General features: G+C 41.1%; 1 protein-coding gene across 13 annotated transcripts in view; it reads left to right on the top strand.

The window, feature by feature from the left end:
* Window positions 1-26,883, top strand: part of MEF2A (myocyte enhancer factor 2A) — a 98,854-nt gene that overhangs the window by 47,942 nt on the left and 24,029 nt on the right. For 7 of the 13 annotated variants that reach the window (XM_083586739.1, XM_083586747.1, XM_083586741.1 and 4 more), the window contains 3 exons: window positions 14,793-14,924; window positions 17,481-17,700; window positions 17,809-17,868. In XM_083586739.1, coding sequence (XP_083442865.1) covers window positions 14,793-14,924; window positions 17,481-17,700; window positions 17,809-17,868 — 412 coding nt within the window. Of the gene's footprint in view, window positions 1-14,792; window positions 14,925-14,988; window positions 15,127-17,480; window positions 17,701-17,808; window positions 17,869-26,883 lie in introns of all 13 variants that reach the window. The other 6 variants (XM_083586736.1, XM_083586743.1, XM_083586745.1 and 3 more) reach the window with 1 other exon arrangement.

The raw sequence follows: 26,883 nt of genomic DNA, 5'->3' as shown, positions 1-26,883 counted from the left end.
AATTCCATTTGTAAGTCTTGCTGCCTCATTTTGGACCGGTTGAAATTTTGGACTACTGCTCAAAGGTGACCTTAGGGAGAAGTGTTACACTAGTTGAACCTTCTATGAATGATCTTGACCAGGTCTGCTTTTTCAAGTGTAGAATCCATTAATGGTATCTAAACTCAAGTGCCACTTTTAGTTGCAGTGCATTTTAGAGCATCTAAATATCTTTGGAAGTTAACTATCTGGGTTGATTGTGTGATGCATTACAAAAAGCAAGCTACCAAAACTATGTTTACAGTTTAATTTTATTCTTCGAGGATAGCGATACAGCTTTGAAGCTCTGAAATTGCATGTCATTGTCTGCTAGTTCTGTCCTCTTCTATTAAGAGAGCACTTATTCAGTACAGCCCCCTCATTAATTTAAAGTGACATAGTTCAGGCAGTTGTCTAAAACGTGACCTACCTTCTTTTTCATCCTGTGTGACACTAAACAGCATTTCTGCTAGTCACACATACGGGAAGAAGAACATTTTAATATCTCTCTTAAGTTGAAGTACAATTTTAAAATGTTGAAATCGCATGCAGAAGCATGGCTTTAGTGCAGGGTTGGGGGGCCATGAGCTAGGTTTCCAGAGAATTTCAACATGGATGTTGATTCACTTGCTGCCTTAGCTTTTTACTGTGCTATTCTTGCTTAACCCACTGTGCTTTATCACTGGGCGGGAACAGGTGCAAATGAAATGAGACTCATTCAGCAATATATTTTTGTATTTTTCAATGTTTGAATGTAATTTCCATGTTCTCCTATACACTAGGGTGCAACAGCTCTGTGAAGTATGCAGTAGTGGCAACAGAAACAGTTACTGAAACAGTTCGCAGTATTGGTTAAAGTTGCTGCTTTTTTGAAGAGCAGTTTAGCATTTAAGCCCTGATCACTCAGTGGCTCTTACTAACTCTGGTAAATGGAATCTCTCACTTGCCACATGTGGCAGTTGGAGTTTCCAATTGGCTGAAAGTGACCACTGCTAGAGAGTTAAATTTTCTGCTTTGGAAGCAAGGGGCTGCATCCCTTCAGCATACTTGGCCTGTGCTGAGTTGGGCTGAGTAGCTGTTTTTAAAATATGGTCAGTCTTGAATTACTATGCACTTTGGATAGCACAGATGGTCAGTGCATGTACCTCATGCAGCCCACAGCACCTCTGAGAACTCTGCCCTTTCAATCCCAAGCCAGAGGCAGAAGCTGTAAAGAACATGGAAAAGGTGTCCCAGGCCAGCAGAGTGCTTTTGAAAACATGGATGTACTCAGAGCTATGCTTTCAAAGGTAGCCTTGCCCTCATGGGAAGTGTCAGCCCCCACCATGCCCCAGACAGGGAGAACTGAACTATAGAGCAGGAGTAGTGAACCTCAGAGCCACGGACCCAATACTGCCCTCCAGGCACCTCTATTGGGACCTTTGATTTCTCCCCAACCAACACCCCTCACTGGCCCTGCTTTGCCTGACTGGAGCATGTCCTTGAACTCTGATAATGCCTCTTACTTGTCTGAGTGGAAGAGAGAGGGGGATGTACTTTAAAATTTGCATTTGTTGCTCTGCCCATTGTCTCTACCCACCATTGTCATGTGACCCCTAAAAAGTTGCCCAGAAGGAAATGTGGCCCTTGAGCTAAAAAGGATTTCCTACTCTTGTTTTAGAGGCAGAGCTATTATGCAGTCTATTAATAATTCTTTGCCTTTCTATGAAGATGCTGAAGGATAATGTCCTAATAAAGACTCAAAAACATATATCAGTATTATTGTGAAACGCACACACATGAACCAGCATAGATCTGCCAGATGCAAGCTTGAATAAATATGTCTTCATACACAAAATGTGTAGTACATTCATAGTCTGATTTAGTTCTAGAACAGGAAGAGGTTTTCATTTAAAGATTGATAGTTCAGTATGTTTGCTTTGAAGGCTGCATAAAATAAGAACCTTACAGGATCTTCTGGTCTGTTCCAGGCCCAGAAATAGTTGATGAGCAGCCAAACACTTGCATCTATTTCTATAATAGCCGATCTTAAAGCAAAGCAGACACCTGGATTTTCAGATAGACATTTACTTCATGATGCTGATAGAAGGGTGAAATTAAACGAGTGAACTTATGTCAATGTTTGTGTGCCATTTTTTGCTACGTTGTTCTGTCCTTCCTTGGAGAACGCTCTTATTTTCAGGTGAAAAGATACACGGATGAATTTGCTTGTTGTGCCTGTGTTAAAATATTTTAAACTAATCCTAGGCTTAGGGCTAGTTCCCTCAGGACCATGGCACACAGGGAGGGGTAGTTTAACCCTTCCTTCCACAGCCACAATCTCATTGGCAGCACCCATCCCCAGAGAACACACAGTATTTAAATTAGCAATAGGAAAAAAAGCTCCCATTGGATCATAGTGTTGTGGTCCTGATGAAAATTGGGAGGGGGCTTATCCTCACTTAGAATTACATTTTTAAAATTTCTTGATTTTAGCAAGATTGATGATTGATGTAGATAGGTCCTCAAAGAACTATAGTAGCTTGTGACAGGTTTCATTCAAAGCCCAAAGGCAAATTTGCTTCTGTTGGACCCCATCAGCTAAGAAAATTTGATGGATCTTTGGGAATCCAGTGAGTTGGCCTGTACAGTGTAAGTGTAATATCTGATAAGTTCTTAGTTTGTCATGTATTAAAATTGGTGTGGTTTGTCTTTGACACATGCCTTTTACTTACTTTCTTTTTTGGAAGGGGGAATTATCCAGCTGACAGTTATAAAATGTTTCTTCTCCCCTGTAGCAAAATGAATTAACATATTTTTTGCTCTATAAGACTCACTTTTTCCCTCCTAAAAAGTAAGGGGAAATGTGTGTGCGTCTTATGGAGCGAATGCAGGCTGCACAGCTATTCCAGAAACCAGAACAGCAAGAGGGATTGCTGCTTTCACTGTGGAGCGATCCCTCTTGCTGTTCTGGCTTCTGAGATTCAGAATATTTTCCTCCTCCAAAAACTAGGTGCGTCTTGTGGTCTGGTGCGTCTTATAGAGTGAAAAATACGGTATTTTAATGCCATGCTCCTTTGGTGATTTTTGAAAAGGTTGATAATCTAGAAAAACTTATTGGCCAATTCCTTAATTGTCAAAAAACCCTGTTGCTAAAATAGTAATAATTCAGGATGATGAATATCCATAATTTTGTTCTATAGTTGCATGTTGGGACACATTCTGGTGTACCTGCCTCCAGAAAAATGAAACTTATGGCCCTTCCCCCTTGACCTAAAAAGAAACTAGTTCTGCAGAATCAGAAGCATTCTAACTTTGACATTGTAACAAACTGTTGAATTTTCTATGGCCTGCCTCTAAAGTCTATCTTTATGTGTGCCCAGAGGCTTTGTGGATATGAACTGTGGCCATCTAGGCAGAACTGCAAATTGCTTTGGAAACTCCCCTAGATTTCTTCATTCCAAAAAACACACAAGCTGTTCAGTAATGGAAAAAGGAGAAGGCCACTTGTATGAATCTGCTTGAAATGTTGAATAATATTTGTCAAGGGCAAGCTGAGCATGGGGCGGTTGTGATGTACTCAGTGGTGGAGGAAGGGGGGTGCGGTGGGGGCAGTCCACCCCGGGTGTCTTTGCTGAGGGGGGTGACATTTGGCCCACTGCCCACCCACGACTCACAAGCCTACCCCAAGCCTATTATTATTATTTATACCCCGCCCACCAGGCTGGGTTTCCCCACCCACTCTGGGCGGCCCCCAACAGAATATTAAAAATACAATAAATACAAGTGGTAGACATTTGTGACCACTTCTGCGACCTGTGCTTCTCTGGAAAGCAACCCGCTGACTCAACTGTTTATTGCTTATGTGTGCAATTAAAGCAGAAGTATTTGTAGATTAACCCTCTCCCACTCATATCATCCAAAGTGAACCTTGAAGGAGAAATTTTGAATACAAAACATTTTTCATAATGATTATTTTAACCATATAAATGCAAATTAATATTAGTAATTTAATATAAATTTAATTGATTATTCTATCCTGCCTGGTGTCGCAATAAACCTATTCCTAGCCACATCGATTGCAGTGAGTCTTGTTTTCTTCAGCAGCGTTTTAATAAGTGTATTTAGGATTTGTCTTAGAAGTATTTTATTTTGTTTGCAACAGCATTGTTATATACAGTGGTACCTCTAGTTGCGGACACGATCCATTCCAGGGTGCTGTTCGCACCCCAAAAAGTCCGCAACCAGAGCGGCACTTCTGCGCAAGCGCAGAGTGCAATAGAGCGCTTCTGCGCATGTGCAAATTGTGCAGAATGCTTCTGCGCATGCGTGCGTGGCAAAACCCAGAAGTATACACTTCCGGGTTTGCTGCATTCGCAACCTGAAAAGCCGCAACGTGAAGCAAACACAACAAGAGGTATGACTGTATATAAAAAAAGGCCTGAGAGCATGTTTATTTGCAAATATTAGAAATTTATTAACATTAGATGTAAATAATATTTCATGCTATATGGGGGTTATATTTTCCTATGCGTGTTTATGAATGCTAATTTTAATTGGAATTGTGTAGCATACTGAATATGCTATACTGTAATAACAGAAGATGGCTCTTTTCTGCAAATTGTAAATAGAATTGTGAAAGCAAGCCTTTACATGTTCTTTAATTTGATTAAACTTTAGGTAGAGTTTGATTGCACCTGGAAATTAATACCTGCATTTAAAAATTAATCCTCCAGTCGCATAAATCTTGAGTACCTACAAAGTCAAACTGAATATTCTGTTCAATCAAGGTTAGATTCAACTGAAACTGATTCCAGCTGGCATTGTACCAGGCTGTTTTTGTAAATCCAGCCAAATCGTTGCTTGACATTAGGGATTACAGAATAATATAACAGGCTGGGTATTGTGTGTGTGGTTTTTTATTATTATTTAAAAATATGCTTGTATTTGTATTAGGCATCATAGTGAATTTTATGCAGGTGTTAGGAGGATGTAGAAATCCTTTGGAAGAGTGCCAAAATATTTAAGCATAAAATAGAATCATCACTTGTGTTTGCTTTTACATATGAGTGGAATGAGGATTGAAGTGTAAGTCACAGATAAAAGTATTTTTTCTTGTACTCCTATGATGTAAAGGTGTGTAATCAGCTTGTCACCAGGTGAGCTGCATGGCTGAACAGGCATTTTGTCCCATGTCTTGGATGTCCATATTCAGTGTATAGTGCCATACTAGTTATATATTATTTGGAATTATCCTTCGTGTCCTCTGATATTTGCATGTACATAAATGTCTACAGCTTTTTGAAGAGTGAGGAAGCCCTTTTTCTCTTGACCACTACATTGTAGCATTAAGGCACAGTAGCTCAACATCAAAAAAACGAAGATCATGGCCACTGGTCCCATCACCTCCTGGCAAATAGAAGGGGAAGAAATGGAGGCAGTGAGAGATTTTACTTTCTTGGGCTCCATGATCACTACAGACGGCGACAGCAGTGACAAAATTAAAAGACTCCTGCTTCTTGGGAGAAAAGCAATGACAAACCAACACAGCATCTTAAAAAGCAGAGACATCACCTTGCCAACAAAGGTCCGTATAGTTAAAGCTATGGTTTTCCCAGTAGTGATGTATGGAAGTGAGAGCTGGACCATAAAGAAGGCTGATTGCCGAAGAATTGATGCTTTTGAATTATGGTGCTGGAGGAGACTCTTGAGAGTCCCATGGACTGCAAGAAGATCAAACGCATCCATTCTTAAGGAAATCAGCCCTGAGTGCTCACTGGAAGGACAGATCCTGAAGCTGAGGCTCCAATACTTTGGCTACCTCATGAGAAGAGAAGACTCCCTGGAAAAGACCCTGATGTTGGGAAAGATTGAGGGCATAAGGAGAAGGGGACGACAAAGGATGAGATGGTTGGACAGTGTTATTGAAGCTCCTAACATGTGTTTGACCAAACTGTGGGAGGCAGTGGAAGACAGGAGTGCCTGGCGTGCTCTGGTCCATGGGGTCACGAAGAATCGGACATGACTAAATGACTAAACAACAATAAAAAACTTCAATTCATTTCCTATATTGCTACCATAGAGCGAGGAACTCCTAGCTTTTTAATTCTGAGCTGGAGAAATTTTGTGGAGTTTTAAAAATCTTTTAAATTCAGTCCTGTAGCAGGGGCTCTCAGATTGTCTATGAAACACCTCCTTTGTAAAGTGTGATGAGTGTAGCAGCAAATTTGCCAGCTCCTACTGACTATCTTCTCTCCCTAAACTGCTCAGGCAAACCCCATGAGCAATCTGTCCAAATTTTACTAGACAGGCCAGAACAAGTACAGAGACCAGGCTTAAATCTATCCCTTGGATTCTGAACTGGCAGCTACTGAGTCACCCTTCCCACTAAACTCAGCATGGTTAACCTTGACCAACCCTCTGGTGGTCACATGCTAGCGGTGGCTGTGGCCATGAATACACCACAGACAGAGGCACATTGCCCTGACCTGTGCAGGTCAGCTGGTGAGGGGGATAATTGCCCTCTCCCCACTTAAATGATAAATCTGGTAACAGAAGAGGGGGCAATTTGTGTATCCATTAAAGGACTAGGCTGGATGGAAAGGTTTATACTTATCTACCTCCCCAGTGCTGAGTCTACTTTAATTTTTCTTCCCATTTTGCAAACCAAAATAGCAATGTCTGGGTGGGTGGGAAAATTCCCTAGAGGGACTGATGAAGCTCCCAGGCCAGTGACTAGCAACCTAGCTAATTTTTTGGTGCTGGGTATCTTGGCCCCTGAGAGTAGCAGTGGCTTCAAGTCCACAAAGCAGACAGATTGTCTCTCAGATGGCGAAGGTACATGACATTTAACTGAAGAGCATAGATTTGAAAAAGCTAACTACAGGATATTGACTATGAAGGCTTTACCAGACCCTGTTCTAGCAATATTTACTCTGGATGGACACACGGCACTAGCAAAAGTAATGAATTACTTTTAGCAAATTCTGAATATTCACTGGATTTGATAGGGAAAAGATTATGTACTGGAGGGGGAAAGCAAGTAACAGTTGTTCTGAGTAGATCCATTTAGTTTATCCACATAGAAGAGATTCTGATTTCTCAGGTAGAACATTCGCAAATACGCATTTCTTGGGGCATCATCTCTTTCTTTTAATCCGTCTATCAGCAAAGGTCCCAGTTTAGTCTTACTGTGCTGGCATTTGTATGATTTGTAGTAATACTTCATATGCCATTGCATCAGACTGCCCAGGATTCCATAATGACAGGATGAACTCTGCAATACATCATTTTTTGCTGCCATCCAGAGCCACTTCAGCCATCATGTATATTTTGCCAACCAACTTGCAGTTTTCAGGGATGAATGGTTAGATATTGCCCCAGGTCTTTCAACTGCATGGGTTGGATTTCATCTCAGGTATGTAATTTGACTTGAGCCTTCAGACTCCAGGGTAGCTCCATCACTCCTATTGCTGGATGAGGAGTCAACTGTTTGGAAAATGGAGCCATAGAGTGGGTTTTGCATTGTAATGCTTACAAGGTTTTTATTTTAGTTACTTTGATTGTAGATGACCCATTTAGCAAACTCAGAGCTGTCAGTAGAGACCATTGTCCATTTGTTCTGTAAAGATGGTCAGTTTGCAGTCCTGGACATCTAGAACTCATATTTTTGCAGGGCCACCAGACCAAAAACGCTGGTCTTTTCTTAGACTTACATATGGAATTGGACATTTTCAGTTTAGAGTCCTCCAGTTTGGACTATTCATGACACCAGAGGTCTCTTAAGAGTATGTGTCTACTCCCAGGCTTTGGAGCTCCTTACTGAGGAAGGTTTATCACACCCTATTTTTTTCCGGAGGACAAAAAACTTTTTTATTTAAATAGACATTTCGACACTGAACTGACATGTTAGGGGTCTTTTTTGCTGCCTTCTCTGTTAATCAGTAATTTTTACTATAATTATGTTCCTAACTGGCTACCATCTTTTTCATATGCTGTCACCTAATTATTATACACCTTTATTGTTATATAGTATATTATGCATTAGATTTTATCATTAGCTGAATAGTATGCATGCCAAGACCTATATGCTGTAGGAGTGGGGCAGTAATTTGAAGGCACTGGCAATGTATTGTTGTCAGAGTCCTATACAAGAGGGTCATATCATTCAGAATCTCCCGGACTTCATGATACCTGCTACTTTTTGTCCATTTGGCATACCTTTACTTTCATTTACTCCAGTTCTGGACCCCTGGATCTTGTCAGTACAGTGAAGGTTGACCAGTCCTAACTCCTTATCATTACTCCATTCTGTTCCCACCCCCCACCTCCAACCATGACAAGGTTAATCTTCATTGAAGTGTGACGTACTATCTGCATCCTTCTGAGCTCTGAGCATGGATTCACCGTTATGGAAATAGGGCACTGATTGTGATGATGAGGTGGCCAAAGGCAGCTGGTCTTTGTGGAATTGCAGTTTGCTTACATACATATAATAATAAAGTAATGCTGTCATCATGCTGCAGTTTGCTTGGTTGCCAACAAATGCTGCTGCAAGCTACAACATGACAACAGCGTTCTGAGAGCTGTTGGGCCATCACAGCAGCATTGGCGGGTGAGGGAGAAGGGAAGCAGAAGAGGGAGATGGATGTGGGTGGGTGCTTAGGTGAGCCATGGAAAAACTGTCAAGAAAGGGTGGGACAGCTACTCAGCAACCATCCTGCTCTGCTGATGACCGCCTCACACAGATAACTTGGAGGCAGCTGGCTGGTCCCCACAAACTGCAGAGGAGCAGTCAGTACAGGACAGGGAAACTCCCCAACAACCATCCTGCTCTGCCACCACCTACTGCCTTCCTCCTCCTCACCCTCTACTGCTGAGATGGAAACAGTGTTGTTGATCTGAGGCAGGCAATATGAGCAGGAGGAGGTCTAAGGGAAGGAGGGTGGGTTTGGTGAGGTCTAAGGGGAGAGTTGATAAGGGGGTGGGTTGGTGGGGGTTAGTGAGTGAAGTGATCAGGGGCTCAGAAACACAGTTCTCTTGGATTGGAGAGCATGAGACTAGGACTGTAAGCATTCAGTCTTTGCCTTCATGATTCATGTCCACACAGTTGCTACTGCTGATATATAGATAAGTGAGGTGGGGATGGAACTTCACAGAAGATATGCTAGGGTACCTTTAATCTCAGGTCCTAATCTGTTTTGAGGTTATGATCATAATTTTAGTCCAGTAATAATCCACTTTGTTTGAAAGAAAAAATATGTGTTTGAATTGATGCATCTGCAGAGTGGTTCCTGCAGAGTCCCTTTAGGGACATAATGGATGTAGATTTCTTTGCCATCTGAAAAAATAAGAAAGTGTCAGGTTCTGGAATCAAGGAGGAGCCAGTCTCTCTGCCCCTGGGGATGTTTACAAGGGCCTTAAATTGAGCCATGGCAGATTAAGGGCCATCCTTGCTGATGTAGCATGGCAATATCTCCCCACTGAAGGCGGTGTTGCATGGGTGAGTGGTAGTATTCCATGATTTCCTGTCTTCCTTTCACAGAATTGAAATAAGTATCTCCCATACTTATTTATGAAAGCATGTCAGATGGGGATGCCATAACATTCTCCTTTGATGAAGTCCAAGAGATGCACTGCTTTACTGGAAGAAATTCTTCCAGTAAGTGTTGATATTGTCCCTTAGTAAAATTTGCAGATTTCATTTTTTGATTTTTTCATTTTTGATTGCCAGTGGTGAACTCTTCTTTAAACCTACTTTAGGGCCATATCTGCACATCATGTTCTGCTGGATGTTTTAATAGGCATTCTCCCATGTTTTTGCGAAGCAGTTTCTCACAGGGTTACTTGACAAGTTTCTCCTGTTGTGGAGCCATCTCTTGAGGGAGCCTGTTGCTCTTTCTTCACAGCTTATAATAAAACTTCTTGTGCCCTTATATGTATGTTCTTTGGACAGTCTTTCTTCTTTAAGGTTGCATTTCTATTAGGGGGGTCAAAAGCTGCAGGTGGCCATGTTGGTGGGAGGGGGAGGAATTACAAGTAGCAACAGGCTATTGAAAGAAGCAGGAATGGAAAGTGTGGTATAGCAGAGTTTCTTCACTTTATCAATATTTGGAAAAGTCACATTTGTTGAATTGCACAGAGGCAATAAAGGAGACAGCAAGAGTTGCTGTTAGTTGTTGTGAATATTCCTTGTTATGAATATTCAAAGAATCCACCTCCCTTCTCTACTATAAAGGCTTTCACAGAGAGCATGAACATACATTTTGAAAGAACTAAGCAGGTGAGGCTCCTTGATTTATTTACTTGACGCAGTGTAGGAAAGGAGCAAGCACTCTGTGCTCTGAAAGTTTGCAGAGGTTGCTGCGTTTCGGCTGCCATGGTTGAGATCTCACTAGTATGGCCACAGTGAGAGCAACTTGAAGGCTAATGTTTACCTGTAACCCCTTGACTGTGCTCAGGTGCAGCTTTTTGTACAAACAGGATTTACACCAGGGATGGGGAACCTGTGGCCCTCACAGATGTTACTGGATTCCAGTTCCTATCAGCCCCAAAATCAGTGTATGTACTGTTTCGATCTAGTGCTTCTATGAATATCATAATAGTAACCTGCTTCTTGACAGTGCCATCCTGCTACCACCCTGTAAATGTTGTTTTTGAGAGAATGGTGCATACCTGACCTTGAACTGGTCTTTGGGGGACACTTGGAAACAAGGTTTCTCACTGCTTTCAGAAGGTGAATGCATGAGTTCTTGCCAATATCACACTGAGCTTCAGAAGCACCTTGACACCTACAGGATCTTGCTTCTGCTTCCAAGTGCTTCTGAACCACAGTGTTGTATCAGCCATGAGATCTTTTCCCTGCCCCTGAATTGTGAGAGAGGCTGAGTTTTGAAAACCACAGATGTTACTGGCTGACAAAATCTGTTGGTCCCTCATTGTGGAGAAAGAAGAGTCTCCACAAAGAAGACTCTCTGTCACAGCAGCTGACCTTGCATTTTGTTTAGAAAAGCCTTTTTAAACAGTACAAAACTCAAAATATATGAAGTACCAAATAGAGGATATGATGCAAAGTGTAATTATGATGGGATTTTGGAATCTTTTCTTTTGCACCGCACATAGGTGCATTCCCAACATTTGGGTCTTTCTCACTTTTTAAGCCATGGTGGGTTATCCGTGACATGGTTGCCTGTTAGAAAACAGCCCACTGATTCTGCCCAGTTAGATTAGAGCATTCCACTTGTGCCTCCCTTGACACAAAGAGTAACAGTTTACTCTTATGGTACTTGATAATGATAAAGTAAGTGGTACTCTTATCAGAGTTGGGCCCGCAAAGGGATGTTTCTGTGTCTGCAATTAGGAGACCAAATGCCTTGGCTTTGACTTGTTTCTTCAGAAATGGGAGACTGTAACTTTAAGTGACCCAAGAGTGACAAGAACTTGGTTAGAGTGAGGGTTTCCAGAATCTGAAGTGGGAGATTGTGAAACCTTTTCCTTCCTCCTGAGTTAAAGTAGGGTTAATTCCATTCTTAACACGATAAAAATAACAATTACGAAGAGTGCATATGTTCTTTTGTTCTGAGTTTAAAAGGATATGCTTCAGAGTGTGGGATGAATTGATTCTAGATTTTTCCTTTAATACACATACTGAATACTCCACAATGCTTCTAGATTAAAATATAGTACATACACCACACACAAAATAAGATTGCTGTGTTTCTTGGAAATGGTCAGCAGCCTCTGGCTTGTACTTTTTTTTTCTAACTTAAGATAGTGTTTTTTAATCTACATTTCTTTTTTTCTGGCTATTCAAGTATAAAGTGTTGAGACATGTTGGGCAAAATGTGTGTATTCTGGTATGAATGCCACAAACTTTCTAAATCTATTTATAGTATTCAATAATTTGTAAAGGTTAACTGTAACCCAGACTGTAGTGTTAGCATTTTCCCTGCTGATATCAGTGTAGAAGACTGGCAGGCTTAGCCTTGTTGAAGGTTTGGGAGGGTTAGCAGCTTTCAAAGTGCTGGACAGCAGGGCCATGTATGGTTAAGTCCATATACATATCCACCTGATTGGTTAGACTGTGCGGCTAAGTGTTGTGACAGGTGTTGCCGAAAGCTACACCTGTTTTCCTGAGAATGCTGATTTAGTGGGAGTTCCAGGCACTGTCTGTGGGACTTGCAACACCATGCCAAGTAACCTGAGAAGGAATGATATCTAACTGATGGCTTGAGAGCTTTACACAATTTGATTGTGTTATGTGAAATGCTAAGTGAACTTTGGAGCTGCTAGGAAAGAAATTTAGCCAAAACTTCCTATATCTGTATTTGCTTAAGGCCCTTGTCACAGCAACACTCTTGTACACATTTGCAGCCAGCTCTTACCCCTCTTTACTGCATGAACAAACAGCATGTGTACAAGTCAGTGAGAGGGGAATGAAGGAGCCAGGGCAGCCTGAGAGGAGCCTGTCTGCCTGCAGCAGACCTTCTAACCAAGATGTTGGGTGGTGGCTCCTGGGAGAGATCCATAAAGGAGGGCAGTGACATCCCCCACATCCTTAGAGGCAACCACACACAGAGAACCCTAAAATTCATTCCAGTGCTGGAATCGGGATGTAATGTGGGGAAACCAATCTACCAAAATTGGGGAAGGGAAGTTCCTGACCGAATCAACCTGTACCCGCCCAAGCAGGACTAAAGTAGCTGGAGGGAGGAAAGAGGGAAAGGCAAAGCTGTCCCTTCCTCCCCCTCCCTTTCCCTCTCTTCTGATATCAGTCAAGAGGGTGGAATGGGGTAGGATGGGGTGAAATAGGAGAGGACAGGGAGAAAAGAGGTGTCGGGAAAGGATGAGAAAGGGTTGTAGAAGCAGGATGGAAAACCCACCCTGGCTTTGCAGAAAGGAGGAATGTGAGGGTTAAATGCCAAAAGGCCTCATTAGCTACTAGCCAAGCCATACCATACAGCATATGGATTTTAGGATTGATATGTTGTTGACCTTTTTTTAGGATTTTACCCCAAAGTTGTAAAGTTGTTGAGCTTTTTTAAGGATTGAAGTTGTTGAGCTTTTTAGTTCTTTAGGTTTTTTTTAGGATTTTACCCCAAGAAATAAACTGCCACAAGGGCTGGATTAAACCGACCAGCAGGCGGGATTAGGCTCCCAAAACGGACTTCGGACATGCTTGGTTTATGGTATTTACTTCTACAGGATGCAGTGACGGTATTAACTTGGATGGTTTTAAAATGTGATTAGACATACTGTATTCATGGAGGATAAGGCTATTAATGACCACTAGCCATGATGGCAATGTTCTACATCCACTGTTGAAGACAGTATGATTCTGTATAACAGTTTCTTGGAATCTCAGGTGGTCAGGAGTACTTTTGCACTTATGTCTGACAACTGGTTGGCCACTGTGAATAGCATATGCTGGACTAGATAGGCCTTCTTTGGTCTTATCATTGTCTTACATTAAGACAAGCTGTTACTAGCAGTGGTTGCTAAGAAATTACAAGATAATAATGGCTTCAGATCTGTGTAGGTTTGCTTGAAGACCATTAGAATTCAACTTCTCCAGTGGTGTTTATGAAGTTCAAATAGTTTTGACTAAAGCTTCTCTCCCAGTATTTCTCACAGCAAAATCTTGTAAGTAATAAAATGGGATATATTCTCCTCCTTTCTGGATACCATGGGTGCTTATTATTTATCAACTGATTGGATTTCTAGTTTGTAAACTAAACATGACATACTCATAGAATATTATGAGAGAGTGACTTGGGTTCAGAACATACTTTCCCATTAGTGATTTTTTTTTTAAAAAAAACCCCAACACCTACAGTTTTACTGTTAGTTGGATTTTAAACACTGCTTAGAATAGTAGTTTTCAAAGTTCCAAAGCCCAGGGAACCTTACATATGTTGGTTTGTCTTCCAAGGAATGCCTTCACCTTGCAGGAAATTTTTATTTTCAACTAGAATCTCTGGTTTACAAAACATGCTTAAATTTACAAAATAAGTTGCACATTATAGAATGTTGGAGTGGAAGATGGAAGACAGAAAAAAGCTGCTCAACCCTTTCTATGCCGGCTCAAAAATTCACAAAGAGAACACTCTTAACAGCTTGTGGAGAGTGATTTCTGAGCTCAAACAGTGCCAGAGGGGGAAAAGGATTAAGCTGCCTCTGCTTGCTTATGCTTCCTTCATTCCAGATCTCAGGGCAGTTTTGCTTTTAAAAAGCCAAGAGAAAAAATAATGCAGAACCCTGTTTACTGTGCAGTGTGAGCCACAGGAGCTCTTAACCTGGATTAGTTATGACTTTACTTGTTAAATGATCATTAGACTGCCTTGCAAGGTAGATCATTCCCTATCTTCTGTACATCCTTGTTCTAGGATATGCTCTCAGTTCACACAGGGCTGGTGCCTACAAACTGTTCTCACAAATTCTTTTGTGGCTATTTTTAATTGCCAGAGAAAATAGATAGTGGTCAATGAGCTATTACAGTTTCTGACAGAAACCCCCATCTCTTAGAAAAGTTTGAAAATCACTGTAGCAGTTATAAAGGGCAGGGGAAGAGAGAATTGTAGGTATTGTATCCAGTGCTAGTCCTATATAGAGTAGGCCCATTGACGTTGGGATAGAACTGCATGTGTTTAACAATACTAAAGTATCAGTGTATATGGATACACTTATTTCAGTGGCTCTGGTTGTAAAACAGTGTGTACCTTCTTAATGCAAATTTGCGATTAAAAAATTATGGCAAGTTTAGTATTGTCTGTGTGAATTTTCCAATTGTATTTCAGACTTTAAGAAAGAAAGGCCTTAATGGTTGTGAGAGCCCTGATGCTGACGATTACTTTGAGCACAGTCCACTATCGGAGGACAGATTCAGCAAACTAAATGAAGATAGTGATTTTATTTTCAAGCGAGGCCCTGTAAGTACTTTTCTTAGCTCCTACTTTTTATTTGTTGATTCTTTTTATTAACTTCATTATTTAGGCTCTGAACAAGAAGGAAAACAGAGGGTGCGACAGCCCGGACCCTGACACTTCATATGTGCTCACGCCACATACAGAAGAAAAATATAAAAAAATTAATGAAGAGTTTGATAATATGATGCGGAATCATAAAATCGCAGTGAGTACTGTGGTATGGCTTGTGACTTTATTATATGCATGAGAACATTTTGCAACATCTCCTTAACTTTGAAAGCTACATTAAAGATGACATTGTTGTACAAGCTTATAAAGCAGAAATATTCATGCAAGATGCATGAATCTGAGACAGAAATCTTGGGATTTTTATATGAACTCTGAGAAAGGCACTTTGTATGCTATATGTGAGTGAGAAGGCAGCAGGAAAAGCCTCTTACACAGTCCACTTCCTAAGAAGCACTGTTTTCATTAAATTTCTGGTCACAGAGAAACAAAAATGCTTACAGTGTCTACTTTGTTAGCTGAAATCAAACAAGGCCTAGTACAAACCTTTCAGGCCTAGAGAAATCCATTCTGTACAGGCTCCTGTACAGGCTCCTGTCTTTCTTCAGTCTTTTCTCAATAAACTACAGTGGGACCTTGGCTCTCCAACAGCTTGGCTCCTGAAAAACCCGGAAGTGAGTGTTCCAGTTTGCGAATGTTTTTCGGAAGCCGAATGTCTGATGCAGCTTCCGCGGCTTCCGATTGAGTGCAGGAAGTTCCTGCAGCCAATCAGATCCTGTGCCTTGGTTTTCGAACGGTTCTGGGAGTCCAATGGGCTCCCGGAATGGATTAAATTCGACAACCAAGGTACCACAGTAGTTGTTTTCTGTTATTTTGCCATGTATCATCCTAGATCTGTGAAAAATATGCTGCAGTATTTTTATATTAAAATATTTTCAGAACTGGGTATTCCTTGGTATAGAACTCAGATGCCTTTGAAGTAAAACCTGTAACTCTTAAGAAGTTAAGGCAGTCTGTATATTGTGATCAGTTGTTTTTGTCCCTCACTAAGAAAATCATTGAGAGAGAGAGGATTATCAGCATATGCCATTGAGTAATTGGTCAGATAATTATTGTCCTTAGTCTATAAGGGAAGCCATATCTGAGTGTGATTTTCTTTTGAGAAACCTTTGTAAGTCACTTTGAGAGTGTTTAAGACCATAAAGGAGGATATAAGCATTCTACATAAATGAAAATAAACATGATTGCACAACTATAATTTCCCAATTTTGTTGGCAGAAGCTATGGCATTTTTTTTCAAAACCTTGTTAGTTTCTATTGCTAAATATGTCCTAATATTCTTTTGTTTTGTTCATTCCAAGACTAGCATTCTGTACACACCAAAAGAAGGTTTTTTTTAAAATAAAGTCCTGTGATTTATTACTCTCTTAAATGAATTGCTAAAGGAATTTTTCAGTGTGCTATTTAAGGCAAAATTCTACCTTGTAGTGATGATGTGTTGCTCATATAACAATAGAAAATAACATAGTCATATTATGGTAAATTATTTACCAGTCAAACTATAAGGAAGCTGTTTTTGTTGGTTCTTATTTTATATAGCATCATCCAAGTATATGGCATTTGAAAAGGAGAGGTCCCTGTCATGACAGCCTTACAATCTAGAAATTGATATAAGGGCCATAGCAAAAGGTAGTGGGGGTGGTAGTGAATTGTGGAAGAATATGCAGTCATTTCTGTTACATGTTTTTAGGTATAGTTGAATAGATTCTGGGGACTAGAGACCAAACAATTCTCAGATGGGTTTTTGAGGAAGGATTTCAAAGAAACAGGATTTAACATAAGATGTAATGCTTACATGTACTTCATCAAAGTGCTTTTTAAAAAAAACAACATAAATTGCATTCCTTCAAATCCAATCTTAAGCTAAATTGCAAAGAATTATGCATTATTATTTTTTTACTTGAAATAGTTTTACAAATGAATACAAATATAATAGCACAACTCTCTAGCTTTTTTAGAACTTTCAGCATAGTTCTATAGTAATACATAATGTGAAGAATCAGGTTTGCCTTGGAACTTTTAAAGTTGAAATAGTATGCTGTATTTTCCAGTAACATCCTTTCCTCCCTCTCTCATTGCATGCTTAAGTGCTCTCAAATACTGTTTCTGATTGCAAAGGGATAATTTTCATTTTCTGCAATAATCAAAATGCTTCTTAAAAGTTTGCTAGAAAGTTACGGGCAGATGCCCAGAACATCTTTCATTTTCTACATATGATATTTTGTAAAACATATCTCCATGTGATCAACTTGGAGTGATTATCTGTAGCTCTTGGTAATTATCGGTATCTCTAACCAATTTTGAGAGTGCTAAGTGTGGTTTGTATGTAACAAATTTGAATAGTTTGCATTACATAATTAAGATGTGTGTGTACTATATGTATGTTTCAAAACTCCTTTTAGAAACCAAGAAGCTGTTTTCTAACATTTTGATTAAAACTTGAGGAAAGTGTAGCTCTTTAAATCTCACATGATTTCCCCCCACTCTTTTCAGCCTGGGTTACCTCCGCAGAACTTCTCAATGTCGGTCACTGTTCCTGTGTCCAGCCCCAATACTTTAACCTACAGTAATCCTGGGAGTTCCCTTGTATCCCCAGCACTGGCAGCAAGTTCTACTTTGACAGACTCTACCATGCTGACCCCTCCTCAAGCCTCATTGCATCGAAATGTGTCACCAGGAGGTCCTCAGAGACCACCAAGTACAGGCAGTGCAAGTAAGCATTCCTCCCTCACCCCAAGTTTCAGCAAGCTGTCACTCTTTACTTTTGTACATTGCATTATCTGAGTGAAATAAATATTCTTCCTCTGTATCCCCCAATTAGGTGGTATGCTGTCCACAACAGATCTGTCAGTGCCAAATGGAGCTGGTTCAAGCCCAGTGGGTAAGTTTCAAAGTTTTGCATTTTGAATACTGCGAGAGGCTTAATTGGCTTAGGAACGGATGAAGAAATCAAAGCAAAGACTGTTTCTTTCAGGACTGACTCTTCTGAGCTGTGGGAAAGGATATCTGCTACTTTTTTATGTCCAGCATTTGCTTTTGCTTGTTATATGTAATATGTTCTTGGATATGTCCTTTTTGGTGTAAGTGCTTAGAAAATGTGGTTACCCTAAATTTTGGCATCCAAAGTCGTAATGAGACTTGAATCTTCCTAGTAGTTTCTTCTATTTTGAACTAAGTGCACTGTTGAAGGGAATTAGCTACAAGGATAATAGAGCCTATGGGCATGTTTTTATCTCTCTCTGCTTCTCGAATAACTCTGAGCTTTTTGCTTTTGCCAGTCTGCAGTTTGTGTAACTTTCTGTAAATCGTACTGAAAAAGAGCAGTCTCCAAAGGGGTGGGGGTGGCATCAATCTGTAGGCCTGCATGTCAGCTTGACTTTCGAAGGGGAGCTCCAGATATTTTCCTTGCACTTGTTGACAAACTGGAGAGTGGTGCTGCTTGCTTCAATCAGTGTAGAGGCATCTGTGTTCCAGTTCTCAAATTACCGGAAGATGGCATGAACACCTGCTGTCAATATTACGTGCCCACTCACAACATCATTTGATGGTGAAGGATCAGTTAGCTCAGGTCAGAGAGCATAGAATCATTCCTGTGAAATCAATTGATTTTCCTATTAGAGCCCAGTTTTCCAGTATCACTGTTATAAGTTAAAACAAAAATGTCTGGAAGTCCTTTGATAACAAAGACTATATGTATGTGAATTTAAGGTTGCAGATGGCATGCTAGCTGTGAGAACCTTAGCCCTTCCTGCTTTTGCTCTGGCATTCTGCAGAACTGTTAATTCTAGTAAAAGCTTAGGCATGAAAATGGATATAAATTAGGCTGCAGGTCAATTATTTTTAATGCAGTATTTATGAATGACAGAATTTTAGAAAATGTATTTATTAAAGGTTTTTAAACAAAAAAAGATCAATGCAATGTGATTTAAAAGGTAATATACAATTGCAAAAGAGATTTTCCTGTTACAATACAATTATCATTAAGCAACCCAATTCACAGGTAAATTCACATCCAGGTATGGAGGGTTCTCCATGTTGTCATACAGTGTGGTGCAGACCGGTGAAGATTAATAGTTAATTAATGTAACTTTAAAAAGGGGGCCAAATTTCATCAAACCAGTCATGTTTCATGATGCCTTGTACCACTCTCAAATGTTTTGAGAGGGCTATGGACCAAACAAGGGACGCGGGTGGTGCTGTGGGTTAAACCACAGAGCCTAGGACTTGCTGATCGTAAGGTCGGCGGTTCGAATCCCCGCGACGGGGTGAGCTCCCGTTGTTCGGTCCCAGCTCCTGCCCACCTAGCAGTTCGAAAGCACCTCAAAAGTGCAAGTAGATAAATAGGGACCACTCTCCGGCGGGAAGGTAAACAGCGTTTCCGTGTGCTGCGCTGGTGCTGGCTCGCCAGAAGCGGCTTCGTCATGCTGGCCACGTGACCCGGAAGCTGTCTGCGGACAAGCGCCGGCTCCTGGCCTATAGAGCGAGATGAGCGCGCAACCCTAGAGTTGGTCATGACTGGACCTCACGGTCAGGGGTACCTTTACCTTTACCTTTATGGACCAAACAACACTCATCTACTGCTCTCTAGAGGGCCCATTAACTGACTTCCAACACTTAGCAACTTTTTTTTATATCCACTGTCCAATGATGCACAACCAGTTCTTTGGTTGGTGTACAGAAAACTTGGATGGTGTACAGTGCATTGAACTTTTATGTTCAATGTAAAGTACCTTTATGGATGTATCTTGGATTCTGGCATATCCTTCGCATATCCTTTCCCAATCCACATCTTCAGTGCACATCTATATCTCCTTCCCTGGAGACCTGTTTTGTCACCCACTGATTACTTAATAAGCAGTATATAGATTACTGAGGCAGACGGTCTCAGTTGCTGGCTCAACCTGATGCATAAACCTTCAAACAGTGTCCAGGACCATAGCATGCCACCCTTTCTCATAAGTTCCCTCCTTCCCAAAGGACCACACTTGCTTAAATTGGAGCCACAAGACTTTAACACCTTGTAACTTCTCCCTCAAAATGTTCTTTGATGAGGTGGCCCTTCACCACAACATCTCTAATTCTAAACAAATGCTTAGATTTCCATTCTTTAAATTGAGTATATTTATATTTGTGCCTAAATTCAGTGGGGGGAGTCAGGGGAGAGAATGCTGGTGCCAAGCAATCACTCCAAGACTTCCAAACTTCCATAGTAGCCTTGAAAAATGAAATATTAAGCATGAACTATTACCGTATTTTTCCCTCTATAACACGCAGATTTTTTCTGCTAAAAAGTAAGGGGAAATGTCTGTGCGTGTTATTGAGCGAATGTGTGGTCCCTGGAGCTGACTGTCCCAAGTACAGGGCAAAAATCAGGCAAAAATCATATCGCGCCGTCAAGGAGGAGAGGAGGCTGCTGCTTTCCTGTATTCTGCCTCAGGGTCTTACTGCCCACCCTCTTCTGTTTCGTTACTGTGTTTGCTCAAACGGAACAAGAGCAGGCAAATCCCCTCCCCTCCAGGCAAGCAGAGGGGAAAGCAGAGTGTCCTTCCCTCTAATTCCTCTCCGTGCTCCGGTGCTGCTGCTGCTGCGTCTAGGGACTTGCAGGCAGCGGAAAACATGCAGGAGAGAGAGAGAGAGAGAGAGAGAGAGAGAGAGAGAGAGAGAGAGAGAGGGAGGGCTGGTTTGGGTGGGTGGGGGACTTTTGCCTTCCTCCCCCCCCTTTAAACCCCTCTCTTGCATTCTTAGCCAGCTGCTTCTCCGCACACCCGTCTCGTGCTCCTTGTCCCTTCTATGTTTTTTCTTCCCTCCCCACTTAAAACGTGGTTACAAAGCACGGATCCACATGGATCCTCAGGATCTTTGCATTGGGTCACCCCAAATTCACCATCAGATCACATAGCATGTCCATGGCTACAGCCTGCACCAAAAAAATCACGCACCCATTGTTGCCTGGGGCTGCAATGGTACAAAAACGTGGTTACAAAGCACAGATCGACATGGATTCTCAGGATTTTTGCATTGGGCTACCCCAAACTCACCGTCAAATCACATGTCTGTGGCCACAGCATGAAGCACAAAAATGATACATCCACTGTTTCATTCAGATTTTTTTTTTCTTGTTTTCCTCCTCTAAAAACTATGTGCGTGTTATGGTCAGGTGCATGTTATCGAGCGAAAAATACGGTAGCTACCATTACAGCAACTCTGTAATGCAGATGAAAGTGACTCCTTTTAGATGCAATTTTGTAAGCAAGGAATGCTTAACTCTCCACTCCCCTTCCTCCGTTTGACACATGCTGATCCTGGTTAGCTGAAGTGATGCTTTCTTTTTCCATTCAAACCATGGTTTAAAATCCTGGTTAGTAAACTGACATTAAACCACACTTCCCTGTTTGGCATGTAGAGGATCAGCATGTCAACGAAGAGAGAAGAGGACTGGGGAGTGTGCAGGACAGATGCTTCCACAGAGCTTCCTAAACTATTGCTTAGCAAGCTGAGTGTGTTACATCCAAACTAGGGCAGTAAATCTAGCAGCATTTTAAGCCCATCAGAAGTGAAACTCTGCCACTTCCTGGATCTGCCCCCCCCCCCGCCAACTTGGTAATAAATTTAAATATGTCACTTTAGCTTTTAGCTAGGGCATTCAAGTTTCACTGTATTGCTGAACGGTCAGCGTCCAGTATTTTGTCAGGATGCTGTGACTTGTCAGTTACTCCAGTGACACACTGTGGCAGGTGGGAATTAACCTCCACCATCCTGAAAATACAAACTGAAGTCTAGCTGATGCATTCTGAAAGAGGACCCACTTAAACTGGAATACGAATTAATAACAAACCACGGGCATTTGTTACATTACTTTATTTATCTAAATATGTTTAGGTCACTTTTTAGGACAAAGCTGTCGCATGGCAACTTACCCAAAACCACAAGTATGTATATAATCAAAAATGTAGCAAACATTTCAACAGTAACAGTCAGCATTAAACCATTTAAAACAGCTGAAATGTTTCATTTTTTCATCCAGCATTGTCAGGGAGTAAATGGGTCTTTAAAAGCATGTATTGATGGTACCATATGCCCATTTGTCGGAATAGAATTCCACAAATGTGGGCCCACCATGAGAAGCGCCTGTCTTTTGTGCACACCAACTGAATTGATATAAATGGCAGACCTATTATAGACTCTCTGAAGCTGATTTTAGAGCATGGGCAAGTTCATACAAGTGAAGGCAGGTCCTTCTAAGGTAATGTGACCCCAAATCAGTGGCAGTTTTGAAGATCATTACTAAATTGGCCTAGAAATCCATGGGCAACCAGTGCAAAGGGTTGCCCAACTCCCCCATCAACATATAGATGGGCACGTGTTTGTTTAGTTTATTTACTGACGTGCTATAATCTTATAAGGTTGCTAATAAGTAGTCTTCTGGGCAACTCCACAGCATAAAATGACAACATGGGATTGAAAATCCAATATCATGAAAGTAGCTTACACCAGTTGAACATTCTACATAGTCTTCAAAGGCAGACACGTATTCAAGTCTGGATGTCATTAGTGCATGTGTAGCATAGTTTAGGTAAACCCTATCTAGGTAAAATCACATATGCCGCATCATCCTGAACACATACTGTAAAAGGCACCCTAGCCACCACTGGATTTCCACAGACAACACAAAGTGCAGGAGATCCCCCAAACTCTGAGGAAGTTACATCAGGGAAGGGATGTAACCCCACCCTAGTCTGGTTCCAAACATCCATACACTTTGGTTGGTTTCCACAGTCTTTCTGTGTTGTCTTGATTAAATTTTAGCTTGAATGGTTTCATTCATCCCAAAACTAAATCCAGACACCAGTTCAAGGGTTTCACAGCCTCCCTGGGATGAGTATGTCAAAACAAGAGCTAGAGCTGTGTTTTATATTCATACTGATGAAAATTGCACCCTAAATCTCCAGATAACTTCTTTTAGCAAGTGGTAATATTTCAAACTAGATTTTAATTCTTCTTTTGCAATTCCCTCTTTCCTCTCTTCTCCTTGATGCTCTTTAGATGTTTTAGTGGCAACGTCCTTGCTTTTCCAAGGATTCATCCTGCTACTCTGCTGTAATATTTGAAAACACATTGACCAATGATGATTCCAATCACATAGGTCCTTATCACACATTTGTCATCAAAGCAGAATTCATGGGTTGATAGTTGAGTGGTGAAGTTGAGTGCAGTTGTCCATTACACAGGGTCTTCTTACACAGGAACAATATTGGAACATAGGAAGCTGCCTTATACTGAGTCAGACTATTGGTCCCTCTAGCTGACTGGCAGCAGCTATCCAGGATTTTAGAAAGGGTTTTGTTCCAAGTCTACCTGGAGGTGCTGGGGATTAATCCTGGGACCTTTTGTGTGCAAATGAGGTGCTCTATTAATTACTGAACTTTGCCTTTTTCTCCTAAACTCTCTTAAACATTACTGTGTGAATTAAACAGCAGAAAAATGGTTTAACATCACACCTGTAACATCTAAAGAATACTGTAGTATAGTCAGTTAAAGATCTGAGTGTGATGGGCACCTCCCTTAGAAGTATTGAAATGTTAATCTCCTGTGGAAAACAGTCATTCTTAGGTTGACTCAAGGCTGAACAAATACTAATATCTGTAATTAAGGCTGAAAAAACCAGTCATGCATCAAATTGTATCTCTCTTCTCCTCCACCCAGAGGGTACAGTTTTGTGGACGCTTAAAGCAAGAAGAGAGACAGTTAAGATTGTATTGAAGCCAGAAGTTAAAATCTTCATGTTTCAAAGAACTGTTCATTTAGCTCTTGTTTTAATTTATGAATTCATATTGTCCCAACAATTAAGGAGCTTTGAGTTTTTACACTGAGCCATATCCCTTATCAGATGTTTGGTGCTTATATCCAAAGTTAAATTGTCTGAAGGCAATGTGTTCTAACAATTGGCTTTCTATAATTTATGCTAAAAATTAATGTGATAATGAACTCCCTCTGAGGCACTGAGACAGAACCAGGGCTTTAGTCTGCCTGGGAGACTGTTAAGGGGCACCTGCTCTGTGTGACAGATAATAATCTAATATGAGACAGGGCACCTGATGCAGTTTTGCTTTACAAAACTCAAATGTTGCATATTTGGGTGGTATTTGGGTGGGGGCAGGGGCAGGGGCACTGGCACATTGCCAAGCACAGGCACTCTTGGCCCCAGGGCAACATCGGTTTAGATCTAACCTTGGTCTTTGGTTCCCAATTAGCTAATTACTGAGGATGGCCTATTTTCCAAAAGCCAAGCTGCGGATCCCCTGCTTTTGGAAAAAATGATAAATCTATTGTAGTTACATCTGCAAGGCAATTTTTTGAACAAAATGTGGTGTAGCCTCTAGTAAGCAGAGGGTTTTAGGTATACTAAAAAACAGACTAGGGTTGAGGAATATATGGTTTTCAACATCATGATATATCAGCAGCTAAACATTGTGATATTCTGACATATCACAGTGTCTAAAATTTGGAGATCGGGTGGCTGGGGTGCATGCAGATCAGATGTGAGGATGAGGGGAAGAAGTAGCCATGAAGATCAGATGGGGGGGGGGGAGGAGAGGAAGCAGAGTCACCTCTACTGCATGCTTTGAGTGGGAGGGGAGATGGGTAGGGGGGGGGACATGAAGCCGCCATCAGTGGGGCAGCCAGCAAAGATGCATGTCCACTGTGGCTGCTGTTGCTTTCCCGTTGACTGAGAAAAGCTGCTCTGCCTCAGTGTCAGAGGAAAGTAGTGCCACGGTGCCTTGAAGGGCAATCAGTTGCCCTGTTTTCCATCAGTGTGAGAGGGAGGTAGCTCAAATAAGCAGCAATATCGGCTGAGATCATTGTGCAATATTGGTGGTGCCTTGAAATTGGCTGCCCTGCTCTTCCTCATGCAAGGAGTGATATATTGCTGTGTATTGCCAGCAATACGATTAGCTGCAAGGGGGAGGCAAGGGCCCTCTCATGTGTTCTGCGGACCTCCAGGGGTCCCTGGACCCCTAATTGGGAACCACTGCTGTAGATGTTACTGAACTACAAAACTCATCATACTTGGTTAAGCTGTTTGGGGCTGATAGGAGCTGTGGTTCAGTAACATCTAGAGGACCATGTGCTAGCCATCCTAAGTTTAAACCCGCCACATATAAATAGTTATAAACACTGGGGGGAAACCAAGCTAATTCTTCTCAAATGTCCAAACTAACCTTCCATTTTTAATTCCATTTGGAGTTAAATGGCAAGGAAATGCAAAAAGTAGTCCAGCAAAATTGTACCCACCCCTGCTGCATTCACACCTGCTGAGGGTAACACTTCATGCAGCGGATGAATTGCATGATAGTTCTCCAAAACTTGTGCCATAATATTTGTCTACTCTAAATGAGTAGATATTGCATATTCAGTTGTGTATCTATTACTCCTTTGAATATAAGGTTTGTTGATTTAGGTGTTGTTTTAATAAAAATGAATGCAAAAATGCATCAGGGAGAAGGCCATCTGAACTTCTTGGGGGAGGGCATTCCAAAGCACTGGGCCACAACCAAAAGTCTCCTCAAGAAGCAAAGCAATCTCCAAAAGAGTTGTAATTTGAATTAAAGCCTTGCAGATCTCAGTTGCTGAGAGAGTAGGCTTATGTAGAAGGAGGCATTTGCTGAGATAATTGGGACCTAGGTTGTATTGCGTTAAAAGCACTTTGAAGTGGCCTCCGATGAATTGGCAGCCAGTGAAAGCCTTTTCCCATGGTTGATTGCTTAGTATCACCAGATGTTATAGAAAAATTATAATTTATTGAGAGGGTGAGGTGGGGTGGGAGGTAGATAGACAGCTGCCACATTTGAAAGGCAAATGTGTCCTAATTTGATAGAGAAGTAGCTCAGCGTTTCACATGGTTGGTATGTAAATAATATTGGTGTTGCAGTAAAATAAAGTTAACACACAGGAAGGTTAGATTAGAAAAGGAATCAAGCTGTTAAAATGCTCTGAGAATACCTTCCTGGAGGAACACTGGCTAGTGGGCCTCACTATCTTTATTAAATATCAAAGCTATATGATAATGACACGTAGACCTTAATGGCTGGATTGATTAACTGCCCCCCCACCTTTGAATGGAAGAACTTGTATAGCTGTCTAGTAGAGCAGGCAGATACTAGCTTGATTGCATCCAGATTGGGTTTCCGTGGAAGCTTTTCATCAATAAGTAATCCTAGGTATTTAAATCGATGTGCTTGCTCGAGGGTGTGACCATCTAATGTCCACTTAGGCTTGGTAACCCTCTTACCAAATACAGCAACCTTAGTTTTGGCATAACTAACTTTTAGGTGTTCTTTTTTGCACAGTTGGCCAAATTTGACCAGCATCCTTCTGAGTCCAATTTTGTTCAAAGAGAGCAGGATTAGGTAATCAGTGTAAAGCAAAATGGACACTTTGCGATTTCCAAGAGAGGGAGAGAAGAAGGAAGGGGATGCCATCTCAGGGATGAGATTGATGATAAATACGAAAGGTACCAATATGCAACCCTGCTTGACACCTCTTTTAATCAGATAATGAGTTTGTGAAGGGACGCATTAAGCTTTAGAAATTGGTTCTTGAAAAGTATAGAACCAAAGATGGCATTACAAAACATAAAAAGCAAATAACCAAAATATTAGCCTTAAGAATAAAAACAAAAAACCCAGTAACCAAAATTTTAACATAAGACTCAAAACAATTGTAGCTGATGTCTTTTTACCAGGTTCTATATCTAATCCCTAAAACCCAAGAGTGTGAGGCTATGCTTGTGTCTGTCTTCTAAAGTTGACAGACTTTGATCTTACAGGATTTACTTGGTTTTTTTTTACTAGGTTCCTGAGAAACATCAACCAGAGCTTGGTACAAAAGACATACA

This window comes from Podarcis filfolensis, assembly GCF_964270895.1.
Source record: "Podarcis filfolensis genome assembly, chromosome: 14".
Taxonomy (NCBI): Eukaryota; Metazoa; Chordata; class Lepidosauria; order Squamata; family Lacertidae; genus Podarcis; species Podarcis filfolensis.
The sequence above is the reverse complement of the archived record's forward strand: the minus strand, read 5'-3'. Positions and strand labels throughout refer to the sequence as shown.